Source organism: Crocodylus porosus, unplaced genomic scaffold (assembly GCF_001723895.1).
Source record: "Crocodylus porosus isolate Cpor-Errol unplaced genomic scaffold, CroPor_comp1, whole genome shotgun sequence".
Taxonomy (NCBI): domain Eukaryota; kingdom Metazoa; phylum Chordata; order Crocodylia; family Crocodylidae; genus Crocodylus; species Crocodylus porosus.
In genome coordinates this window covers 711,188-722,795 of record NW_017728927.1, presented here as the reverse complement: position 1 = coordinate 722,795, position 11,608 = coordinate 711,188, and the positions used below count along the sequence as shown (strand labels likewise).

General features: G+C 41.8%; 1 protein-coding gene across 1 annotated transcript in view; it reads left to right on the top strand.

The window, feature by feature from the left end:
- The window catches only part of DAGLB (diacylglycerol lipase beta), a 19,562-nt gene extending 8,268 nt beyond the window's left edge, over nucleotides 1–11,294 (top strand). Inside the window, exons 5-15 of the mRNA XM_019542187.1 lie at nucleotides 1,533–1,658; nucleotides 3,480–3,607; nucleotides 4,070–4,196; nucleotides 4,646–4,729; nucleotides 5,459–5,536; nucleotides 6,136–6,216; nucleotides 6,355–6,482; nucleotides 7,068–7,136; nucleotides 7,235–7,307; nucleotides 8,164–8,414; nucleotides 9,890–11,294. Coding sequence (XP_019397732.1) covers nucleotides 1,533–1,658; nucleotides 3,480–3,607; nucleotides 4,070–4,196; nucleotides 4,646–4,729; nucleotides 5,459–5,536; nucleotides 6,136–6,216; nucleotides 6,355–6,482; nucleotides 7,068–7,136; nucleotides 7,235–7,307; nucleotides 8,164–8,414; nucleotides 9,890–10,085 — 1,341 coding nt within the window. The 3' untranslated portion in view covers nucleotides 10,086–11,294. The remainder of the gene's footprint in view (nucleotides 1–1,532; nucleotides 1,659–3,479; nucleotides 3,608–4,069; nucleotides 4,197–4,645; nucleotides 4,730–5,458; nucleotides 5,537–6,135; nucleotides 6,217–6,354; nucleotides 6,483–7,067; nucleotides 7,137–7,234; nucleotides 7,308–8,163; nucleotides 8,415–9,889) is intronic.
- The last annotated feature ends 314 nt before the right edge of the window (nucleotides 11,295–11,608 follow it).

Genomic DNA, 11,608 nt, shown 5'->3' with positions numbered 1-11,608 from the left:
CTTGCATTGCAGGCTCATGTTCATCTTGTGGTCAATGATGACCCCCAAGTCTCTTTCTTCTGTAGTGCTATCCAACGTAGTACTGCCGAGCCTACAGTTTGACCCAAATCAGTTAAGTCTGATACTACATTCAACCAGGTTTATCTTAAACCAGTTTCAGCCATTTTGAAACTGGCTTATGTGCACTGAATTTATATTCTGTTACAGGTTAAACCAGTTTCTGATCTCTTAAACCATGGTTACCATATTTCCAGTATCAAAAAAGAGGACACCTGTTCCGAGGTGGGGAGGAAGGGGTAGAGTGGTATATGATTGGGGTGGCGGGGTAGTGATATGCCTCTGCCCTGCCTGTACCTCTTACTCCTGTCCCACAGCCCAGGCTTGCCTGCCTGCCACCCACCCACCCACCTTGGAGCAGCTTGCTGAGCCCCCGCACAGAACATGTAACTTCCTGCCTTCCAGCCTTCTCTGCTGCTCCCAGCCCCAAGTGGGGTTCAAAAGAGGATGGAGCTAAACTGTTCTTAGTGGTGGCAGATCACAAGACAAGGAGGAACAGTCAAGATCCAGCAAGAGAAGTTTAGGTTAGGTATTAGGAATAATTTTCTCACTAGGAGGATAGTAAAACACTGGAACAGGTTACCTACAGAGGTGGTGGAAGCTCCAACCTTGGAGGTGTTTAAAACCCAGCTAGACAAAGCCCTGGCTGGGATGATCTAGTTGGGGATGGTCCTGCTTTGAGCAAGGGGTTGGAGTAGATGACCTCCTGAGGTCCCTTCCAGCCCTCACTTTCTATGATTCTATGAAACGCACAGGTCAGTAGATTCCACATTGAGATCACAGTCTCATTCCCTGTAAGTCACTAAAGAGACTTAAAGTGGGCAAGGCCTTTAGTCGTCGTTGTTCCAGGCCCAGCTTGAACCAGTAACCTAGTGCCACGAAGATGATTTATAGTCTCCTCCTTGTCTTCTGCACTTTCTTTACAAGATGGAAAGGCTCCCTGGGACCCTGTCCTTCCAGGTGATGAGTATCCCCACCCATCAGCTTCACTTGGACCTATAGTGCTCAGCACTTTGTAAGGTCAGGCTCAGAGGGTTGGAAGACGTATTTCCAGTATTGCTACAGGACTGCAAAGAGGTGTGTGTGCTTGGAATAGGAATATTGTATGTAACAGCATAACCTTTCCTTGGAAAGTATGTAATGGCTTCGGAGGGACTAAGAACCTTTCTTCCCCCACACTCCTTGGTTGCATGCAGCAATAATCAGTTCATCTTCAGATCATGTTTTGTTGTCATGGCTGGACAGGCCTTTTGAAAAGGAGTCTTTTGTAATGATTATTTCAGACATTGACATCTGGGGATTTATACCTGAGTTTTATTTGTGGGAAGTTTTTAAACACGTAAAATCGGGTACTTTGAAGGGGGACACGTACCCTTTACCAGCACACTGCTCCTTTTAACAGGAGGTGGTTTCTTTTTAAAGTCTGTGAATTTCCTGCACTATTTTAAATAAATTCTTTCTTTTTTCTTCTGCAGGACACTGATCTTGTGCCAAGTGACATAGCAGCAGGTTTGAGTCTTCTCCATCAAGAGCAAGATATAGTAGAGAATTGTCCGAAAGACCCTGAAGAAATTCTCTGTCATTCCCCAACATCTCCTGTGGTAAGATATGCTAGAAAAACCAGCCTGGGGATGCAGCCTGTTTAAGAGACCCTATTGCATCAAACCAAACTAAAATGTAGGTTTTGTCTGGGGGGCAAACCGAGTTAATGACTAAATGTGACTGATTAGATGTGGGATTACTGGCAGCAGATTGGGAGGGGGGAAAAGGTAGCAGTCCTCTTGAGTTATCTCTTCCTTTTATTGGAACCTGCAGTGAGACTGTTGGGAAGGGTAGCATATAAACTGGATAGATATATTGACAGATGGATAATCTCTACCAGTAATGCTCCAATTCTGGGAAACTTCGAAATGGCACATACAGGGAAAAGTCAGGATATGATCATCATGAAAACTAATAAAAAGATAATGCTTCCATACTTAGTGTTGAGCTGAAAGTGTGGTCTCATTAGACTTGTCATTTTAATAGAGAAGGAAACAAAGTTACAATGCCCAAGGTAGGAGGAAAAGCAGAAACAGCATTTGCTTTAGTGCTAATTGGTGTTCAGTGATTTTTTTTTTTTAAGTTGCTTGAAGTGGGGGAAACATCTTGTGAATCCCATTATACTTGTGCCAGTTGTAACTTACAACTGCTCCTCCTTTTTCATAGAAACCAGAATCATCCAGTTGAGATAATACAAGTGCAGACTGTTTGCCAGAGAATTTGGATCTAGCCATGGGCAGATCTAGGCATTTGAGAAGTGGGGTACATTTGGTGCAGTGTATCATCACACATAACAGAGCACAAATTTTTCTTCCTTTAAAAAGAAATTAGAAGCTTTACTAATAACCTAAGGGCCCAAGGCTGAATTATTCAGTTTAAGATTGAAGCAAAAACAACTGTATCTATCGGAATGTGCATTAGTTTTCTGTTTCGTATATTATGAATAAAAAAAACCCCCACAGGCAACTAGGCAAATAATCAAAAGACGTTGTTTAATTAGTCCTGTTGTCATTAGAATTAAATGTACATCTCTCTTTTCAGATTCATAAAACAAAACTAGCCTTTTTGAGCAGCTTGACAGTGTATCCAGTGCTTCATTGACAGTTATTTCGACGCCTGATTTAATGTTTTTAGCTAGAGATAGAAACAGTCTGCAGGGCTGTGAAATAAGAGCTACATTACCAGGAGCATCTAACAGATAGAAGAATTGCAGAAGAAAGAATAGCTTGATTTAGTGGACCATGAAGACTATTAAAAAGGAGAGAGGGATGTTAACACCTATGGAATGAAGAGTTTAGAAGGAATCAGGTAGATTATGAGTCATGAAGTCAGTTGATTCCCTCACGGGTGCCAAAATAGAAATGCTGGCTTTGGCAGCAGCCTTTTGGTGGACCAGGGAGGGTGCAACTGGACCACAACAACCTTTCTCCCCTCCCCACCCCCGGACTTGCTCCTGGATTCAGCTAACAGAGTCGGATCGAAAGAACAACTCTTGCTAGATTAATCTGTTAGAAAAATCCAAAGCTTTTCCTCCTATCAGACCCATGTCCCAAACAACTTAGTTGAAACAAGCATTCCATTTTCAATACAAATAGCGGACAGTGAAATAATGAAACAGTGATTATTTTAAATAACTGGCATTTTTCCAAACACTTGGTTTATTATTTGTGAGAGAGAAATGTAATGCTGCCTGTAAAGTAAAGCTAAGCTTCTTTAAGGGTGGCCTATCTCCCTCTAATATTTAGGGCTTCCTTCTGTGTGAGGTTTGTAATGAAAATGTAAGAAGTTAAATTTAATTGGACTGCTAGTGCTGTGGAAGAGATTCAGGCTGTAATGTGTGTACCTGAAGCCTTTAATCTGGGCTTTTTTCCCCTCCTCAGGCTGATAATTTGGATGTTGAATTAGAAAATGCTGCTCATTACATGCAGTTTGCTGCAGCTGCTTATGGATGGCCATACTATATATTCACTAACCCATTTACTGCTCTCTGTAGACTTAACCGTGACTGGTAAGTTGGCGCAATATCTTAAATCTGTAGCTTCAAGCATAATCCCGTATACATATATGATCTCTTCTGTCACCTTTTATGTGAAACAAAGAGTGTCTAAAGCTGCCATCCAGCTTTGATTATTAGCATGACATGTCATCTTCTGAGGTGTGGCAGTAACAAAAACTTGAAAAATCAAATACCTGGATAAACTCATAGCTGAGTGTGTAGCTGTGGTTAAAATGAATTTGTTCTGGAGAACTGTTTTTGATTTTCCATTCTTTTCATGCATTTCTCAACATTATATCAGAATTTTCAGTAATTACTTTTGTGCATTTTTCTTAAAGCAGTAGCTTCAAAGCTAGACTATGAACTATGAATAGATGCATACTCCTCCATGAATGTAATTGAAATCTGTTCCTGAAGGGAAATGTGACTAGCTTGAACTTGCAAGTTCACTTTGATTTCTTTTTGTTTTCTTAGTTGCCGAAACAGAGCAACAGATCCTGATATAATTGGTGGTGATTGTCTTAACTTTCACTTCGGATCCATCCTAAGAATAACAGGGCTGCAGTACAGAGATTTCATTCATATTAGCTTTCATAACAAGGTAATAATCTGGGAAGCTATCTAAAAACAAACAAACAAAACCAAAACAATTCCCTGCAACTTTTTCAATTCAGTAAGAAACCAAAAGCTTTGCTTTTCCCAACCGTCATGTTCTAAAAGGAAGACCTTGCCAAACCGGAATGTTCAAACAAAGCAATCTCAACCCTGGGCCAAGGGTTCTTGTTTAGGTAACAGTGACACCAAAGTTAACATTACAGAAGGAAGAGACTTACTGAAACGTAAAGCAAAACATTCTTGTAACCTTGTATGAGAATAATACAATTCCTTTTTAGAACTCGCAATAGATAAGAGATTGAGTTTACAAAGACAAGTTTATACAACTGCATAGAAGTTCACAGTGTCTTTATTTCTCTCTAGGAAATAAAAATAAATGTTGACTCGCAGTGGAAACGTGGTCTCTTTAGTTGAGCACTTTTTTTTCCTCTTTAGATTTTTGAGATTCCATTTTTTGTCGCTTTGGATCACAAAAAAGAGGCTGTTGTGGTTGCAGTAAGAGGAACCCTGTCTTTTGAGGTATGGTCTGTGTTGTGTAGCACTGTCTGTCTGGAGATGGGGAAAACCCCAGTGGTTTAGAGGAGACAGACAGTGCATCTCTTTGTAGTGGCTAGAGGAAATAGTGCTACAATAACAAACGTTTGAGTCAGCAAGAGAGAGAAATAGTCTTCTAGATTTTAAGTGATGAGTATCTGTTCTTGGATACATCAGGAGCTTAGGCACCACTTTAAGGGAGTAGTTGGAGCATGGGCTGAGATTCTCTTTTGATGTGGTGGAGATGTGTAAATATATAGCTCACGTTTCATTTTTTTTCACACAGTAATGAATCTGAGTCTTGTACTATTTGGTATCTTTCTGATGAGTTTTTAAATGCATGTGCAGGGCTGTCGCTGGGAGGGGCAGGGGGAGGCAAATTGGGGCAACCACCCCAGGCCCTGCACTCCGGGGGGGCCCAGCATCACGTCCAGCCACTTGGCACTCCCCTGCCCCGCCGAATCTGCCACCAGCTTCGTAGCGTCGGGGGGCAGGCCCCCACACAGGCTGATTTCCTGAGACCCACACCCTGCTCAGGGTGTGTGCGTGTATAAGAGACATTTGTTCTCAAGTTAACATGCAGTTACTTGTAGGCTTGAAATTTATTTAATGATATCACCACATCATGTTCTTGCTGTAACAGTGTGTCACGGATTGTGGTTTCATGTAAATGCCTTTAATGTAATGGCTAAAGGTCTCACTTTTTACCTGCAGGATCTCATCACTGATCTATCAGCAGACTGTGAAGACCTGACACTAGAAGACATTCTGGAAAATGGCCTTGTCCATAAGGTGTGAGTTTACTCTTTACCTCTGCAAAGTAATATATTTAAGGGAAAAATCAAAGTACCAATTGTATTCCTTCAGTTAAGGGAAACAGCTCTCTCTGAATCAGAACTAGACATTCTGTCTGGGTGGCCCAGCAGCAGTAATAAATTCTGCCTCCGGCATTGCAGAGTAGAACCTGAATTTGTCCCTTTAGATCAGTGTGGCCAGTTTTTTTAGGCGGCATCCCACAAATTACCGCTGCACCCTCCCTAGGTGCCACTCCCATCCCTTTCCCCTACCTACTCTGCTGCTTTGCTTTCTGCCCTGTGCCACTTGTGGCACCTATGCACTGGTTGGCTACCCCCTTCTTTTTTTCTTTCTTCCTCTTTTTTTAGGTATTCCTGGCATTTTTAAGTAAAATGTGCAGTAGAGTAGCAAGGTCCCTTGCTGGGGCAGTGCATATATATGTCAGTAGAGCTCTGTTGAGCAGAAATAATTAGACTGCTGAATATTTGCAGAAAATATTGGGTAGTGTACCATCCTCAGATTGTGTTTTATAGGTATCCATGTATTGTGTTTCAGCAGGGGGTAACTCTTGTCTCTAACTTAATGCTGTTTTCTAGGGGATAACACAAGCTGCAAATTACATTTACCGAAAGCTAATAAATGATGGAATTCTAAACCAGGCTCTCACGGTTGCCCCTGTAAGTTGTACTTTTCATAGGAGTTTTAAGCTTTCCTAACAAGATTTCTGCTAAAAAATTTCTATGGAAACTAAAGTGAGAGAGTTTGTCATGAGGTTGCTTTTTAACCATGCTTTGGAACTCTGTTTCTGTCTCTAGGAGTATAAATTGGTGATAGTTGGGCACAGTTTAGGTGCTGGAACAGCCTCCATTTTGGCCATCCTGCTCAAGAACTCCTTCCCAACGCTCAGGTGTTATGCCTTCTCTCCTCCAGGAGGACTGTTAAGGTAAATGCAGTACTGCTGTGCTTGGCTTTAGTACAAGGTAGAGAAATCCTGGTATGGCAGTAGTTATAGTGGAGATTAGTTAAGGCTTAAAAGCCATCACTTTAAGTGCTGTATAAAAACAAAACAGTTGAACAGTTCATCTGCTCTGACTGGTGTTTGGCTTTGTGTGTGATTTGGACTTGTCCCTAGTCTGTTTATAAAGGCTTTGAACAGCAAAGTTGGCATTGCTTAAGCTAAGCCTGGTTCCTAAATGGCCAAAAATAATTATACAGTGACTTTTATTTCATTAACAAATACTTTGAGCTCTGGCTGCAAATGATCGCTTCCAAAACACAGCGCGGAACTGTCTGGTGTTTCTGGGCCTCGTTAAACATCTAGATGTGGTGCATGCAGCAGCTTCAGTATTAACTGCGTCTGTGTTCCTGTCCTTTCTAGACTTAGCCTTAAAAGTATAGTAAAATAACTGGTTGTTAACACTCTCTTTTGAGTTACTCTATTGCAGCACTTGTTTAATATAAAAATAACACATCGGCCTGAAACTAAAATGTATGCGCAGGGCTTGTTCTTGTGTGTTGTGTCTTTTAGCAAATCACTTGCAGACTACACTAAGTACTTCATCATATCTGTCATTGTTGGAAAAGACCTCGTTGCAAGGTGAGTTTCCTGGCAGGAGGTTGGACAACTCTGCTTTCATTGGGCAATACTGATCAACAGAGTGTGCTAAGAAGCTCTTTGTTCTGTATGTTAAACAGGTTAAGTATGCCCAACATGGAAGACCTGAAACGAAGAATCGTGAGAATAGTGGCCAGTTGTAACAGGCCTAAGGTACCGTATACACTGTGCCTAGCAGAAGTTGGGGGAATTGTTGAGTAGTTTAGGACCAACAGTTTGTTTATTTGTAGGGAATAGGATTGTGCATAGGCTAGAAATGTTCCCCAGGTGCACAGACTGTGGGAAGCCCAGCAGCGGATGTTTACTCTGCTTTCCTTGGGTGTTGCTCTGCTCTAACCAGAGCATTTGGAGGCTGCAGTCCCTCCAGTTCACTGAAGAGTGACTGGTAGACCCAACATTCCAGCAAGGCTCAGTAAATGAAGCTTGGTCCTGCTCGTGGAAACAAAGGAGAGCGCGAGTCTTGTGGAGATGGGTGCCACTCCTACCAACAAGGCAGGCTTCTGTCTGGCTGCACCATCACATGGAAGGAGCAGTGGGGGTTGGACTAGATGAGTTCTGGGGTCCCTTCCAGCCCTGCTTCTCTCTGATTCTATGGTTCCATCCACAGGACAGCAGAAGTTGCAGAAGTAGAGGACTGCACGTGAGATGGGGTGTGTGGTATGGGAAAAGACTCCTTTGAGGGTCCAGAGAGGGGTGGGATCAAGACTAAATACTGCTGCCTGAGAAGGCCAGAAGTAAATGGAGAAGCAGCAGAGGGCAGCTAAAGGTCATGGATGTGGGGGGAAGCTTAAAGTTTGACAAGAAAACCCACCAAAATCAAATGGCCTGTTCAGAGCTGTTTCTCCTTTATTTGACCCTGAGTGATTTAAGTGGATGAGGCTGTGTACCAAAGAAATGGGTGCAGTTACTGTGAGGAAACTTAGATGTAGGGATCTTGCCAACTAAAAAGTGACTGGGGGAAAATGAAGTCATTAACTTTTATATTCTGTTGCTTTCTTTCTGAACTCAGTACCAGATCTTGCTGCGTGGATGTTGGTATGAAGTCTTTGGGGGAAATCCAGATAACTTCCCAACTGAGCTGGATGGTAGAAGTCAAGGCACCCTGACCCAACCTCTTCTGGCTGAGGAGAGTTTGATGGTTCATCATTCACCTTCTTACAGTACCTTGGGGGATGAATCTCATTTAAATTCACCTCAGTATCCTCAGCTGTATCTTCCTGGGAAAATCATCCATATTGTAGAAGACTCCAGCACAAGAAGGTAGATAAACCAAAGGTCCACTTCAGTAAAGCATGAAGTTTTAAGCTTCTCTTTACCATTCAAGTGCTTTCCTTGGCTCCTGTCTCCATCTTTTCTTTCACTTGTTCATGCTCTTTCCATTCCAGCCAGTTATTTTGGACTGCTCTTACCTTTTACTGATTTATGCTCCACCCAGTGCTCCAGTTCCCCCACCCCTTCCCACGAAAAACTACAAGTGAAGTACAGTGATCATAATGACTAGAAGGGGTTGGATGTTTGTACATGCTACTTAAATGTTTGACAGGGTTGACATAGTCAATGTATGTAAACACGTGGTCACCATTATTACTTTAGAGAGAGAGTAGTTTCCATGGAGAACCTACATGTTATCAAAACTGGTTTCTATAAAAATGGGTTTGTCTCAGCTGGGAGGTGAGAGAGAAGCTGCATTTCTACAGAACAGTTTCATTTTTGCCTCAGTACCTGTAGTTCAGATCCCTTTTTGCTTCTGGCTCTTGTCTTGGATATTTTTTCTCTAATAGTTCCTGCAAGTAGCATGCTGCCTTAGCTCCTCCTCCCTCATCCTGAAGCAGGAAGGAAAAGACATGCAAACGGCAGAGCAAATGGGGTTCTGAAACTGCTGGGAAAAGGAATCCTTTTTTAAGGGTTGTAAAGGAGGAAGCTGCTTTCATCCTTCCCAGTTTTGTCTTGAAATGCAGCGAATATGATTCAGGCAAGAGCAGCCTCAATGACCAGAAGAGAGGAAATGCCAAAAGCTACCCATGCCCTTGCTTTTGAGCTGTTTGGCCTTTTCCCTCAGTGTTCAATTCATCTTAAGACATTAGTGTAAATGGTTCATATTGTCAGTAGTGTGTACTGAATCAGCAATAACTTTGAGTCTGGGCATTGTAAATCTCTTGGCCCAGAAATGTAGGTGTAGTACCTAGAGCCTTTGTTGTAGACCAGGATGTGCTAGTTAGTTTACTGGGGCAGGACCCTTTTTAATTATTAACATGTTATATTTCATAACAAGGATGGTTCTTACTACTACCATGCTACCCACTGAGCAGGCCCCATATATCAAATCCCATAGCGTTTTGAACTAATCTAATGAATATTAATTGTTCTTTAAATATTATCATGGAAGAGCTTGACTCATGAACAGAAACTAAGGGGGAAAAAGTCTTAACATGGTAGTTAACAACCAGAGTAATACTGCTACTAAGTGTTTGAGACACTGCACCATATTGTACTCGTGTCCCTAATCACGTGTAATCAAAGCAGGAAGATTTCCAGAACCACCAGGTTAGCCTAACTGTGATCCTGCTGAAGCGTATGGTGAACTTCTGTTATCAGCAGTGGATCGGAATCAAGCAGTCAAGTATTTGGAGGATCCCTCTTTCTCCTTCTATTAAAATATTCCAGCACTGCGCATACAAAGCTTTGGGGGCCTATTAGTCACCTGGCTTCAAGGCTAACAAAATATTTCTTTCTAGGTGGTGCTCTTCGGACATTAAATACACTGCAAGATGGTCAAAAAAAACTGCCTTCAGAAATATTTTAATAAGTCCCAAGATGATAACGGATCACATGCCAGATGTTGTACTCAAAGCTCTGAACAGCTTGTCCCAGGATAAAGCATCTTGTATTTCCTGTCAGACACGAGATGATTTTAATACCAACATAGTGTGAGAACAGCAGTGCTGCTCTCAGGTGAAGTATTCAGGAGGCTTTTGACCTCTCGTGCTTAAGCAGATGCAAGTATCCTTTATGCCATACCTGAAATGGAAACTAGAGGTTTAAGATTCCTTCAGAATGCAAAATGCATTTTGCCTTGGTGGTGGCTCTTAAATTCAGAACTTGAACCCTCTCTGCATTTTAACAACCATCTTTGGAAATGGAACAATACAAGGAGCTTGAGCCAATTGTGTGTAAACCACTAGATCCTGACTAACAAACAGGGAGACTGAGGCAGCAAGGTTCCTGCTTTAGCCAGGAGATGTTGCAACCTGTATTGTAGCTTCAGCTCTGCTTCCAACTTAGTCATTTTATAAGTAGGAGACTGAGCCACAGTGAGGTCTGCTGCCCCTCTTTTTATGTCACCAAGGTTCTTGGATGTTATGAAATAAAGCAGAGCTGCACTGTCTAGAACATCTGGTTTCTGGAGGAAGTGGCTGTGAGAAGATGAAAACAGCGAAGTGAAACAGCAGAAACTTTTGTTTCTTCCTCTGAAATGATGTTTCAGTAACAGCCCATGGTGCATTTTTTTTCTTGTATTTAACGTGCAATATTTTTGTATCTATTGCCTAGGCTTTCTGCGTTTTTACACCTATACCTCCTGCATTATGAATGTAGAAACAGACTTCAAATTAATTTCTTAAGGGTATGATTAGACAGCATACCTGTCCTCCATTCACAAGCTCTAGGGCAACTGGCTCCTTCAGGAAGTTTTGTATGCGTCAGAACTGTAAATTGACATTGCTAGGGACCTACCTGAACTGCAGAGACAAAGGGATTTTTGCAAGCCTATCATGGCATGTGGAGGTGACTTTTGGGGTCTTGCAGGAATTGCTGTGCTTTTTTTTGTATTCTAGTAAGCTTTTATTCTTTTGGTGATTCCATGCAAAATTGTGGAAACCACTATTTTTTTCAACGTTTCCACAGAAACCACGACTTAAGTAGGTCCCTAGACACTGCTTTCTTCTATTGTCAAGCTGTCAGATTTTAAAACAAATCTTAACTTTTTGGTTTTTATGCTTTACTCTTCAGAGAAGGTCCCTTATAAAGCATTTTTCTATACAAAGTGTTTTTATAGTCAGAGCAGTCACTCAGATCCTATTGTATTGCTTTTGCTGTGCCATTTAACTGAGAACAAAATAAAAGTTATTGTAAAATAAAGAATGTTTAATAGTGAATATCTTCTCATGCTCCAGGATAGGACAAAGATGCTATCCAGCAAGCATTTCCCTCAGTGATTTGAATGATTAGTCAACAGGACCATCGGCTAACATTACTATAGCAAATGTTGCACTGCTAGAAGCCATGACTTCTTGCAGAAGACAGACTCATGCTTTTTACCTTCAGGGTAGGAATCTCTCCTTTGTCAACTAAATCCTGTTACTGTCTCTGGGTGTTTCATAGCGGCAGTCTTCATGGGGTCGGGGGTTACTTTGGAGACATTAAAATTAAGCTAACCTGCCTCTCCCAGGGTAGTA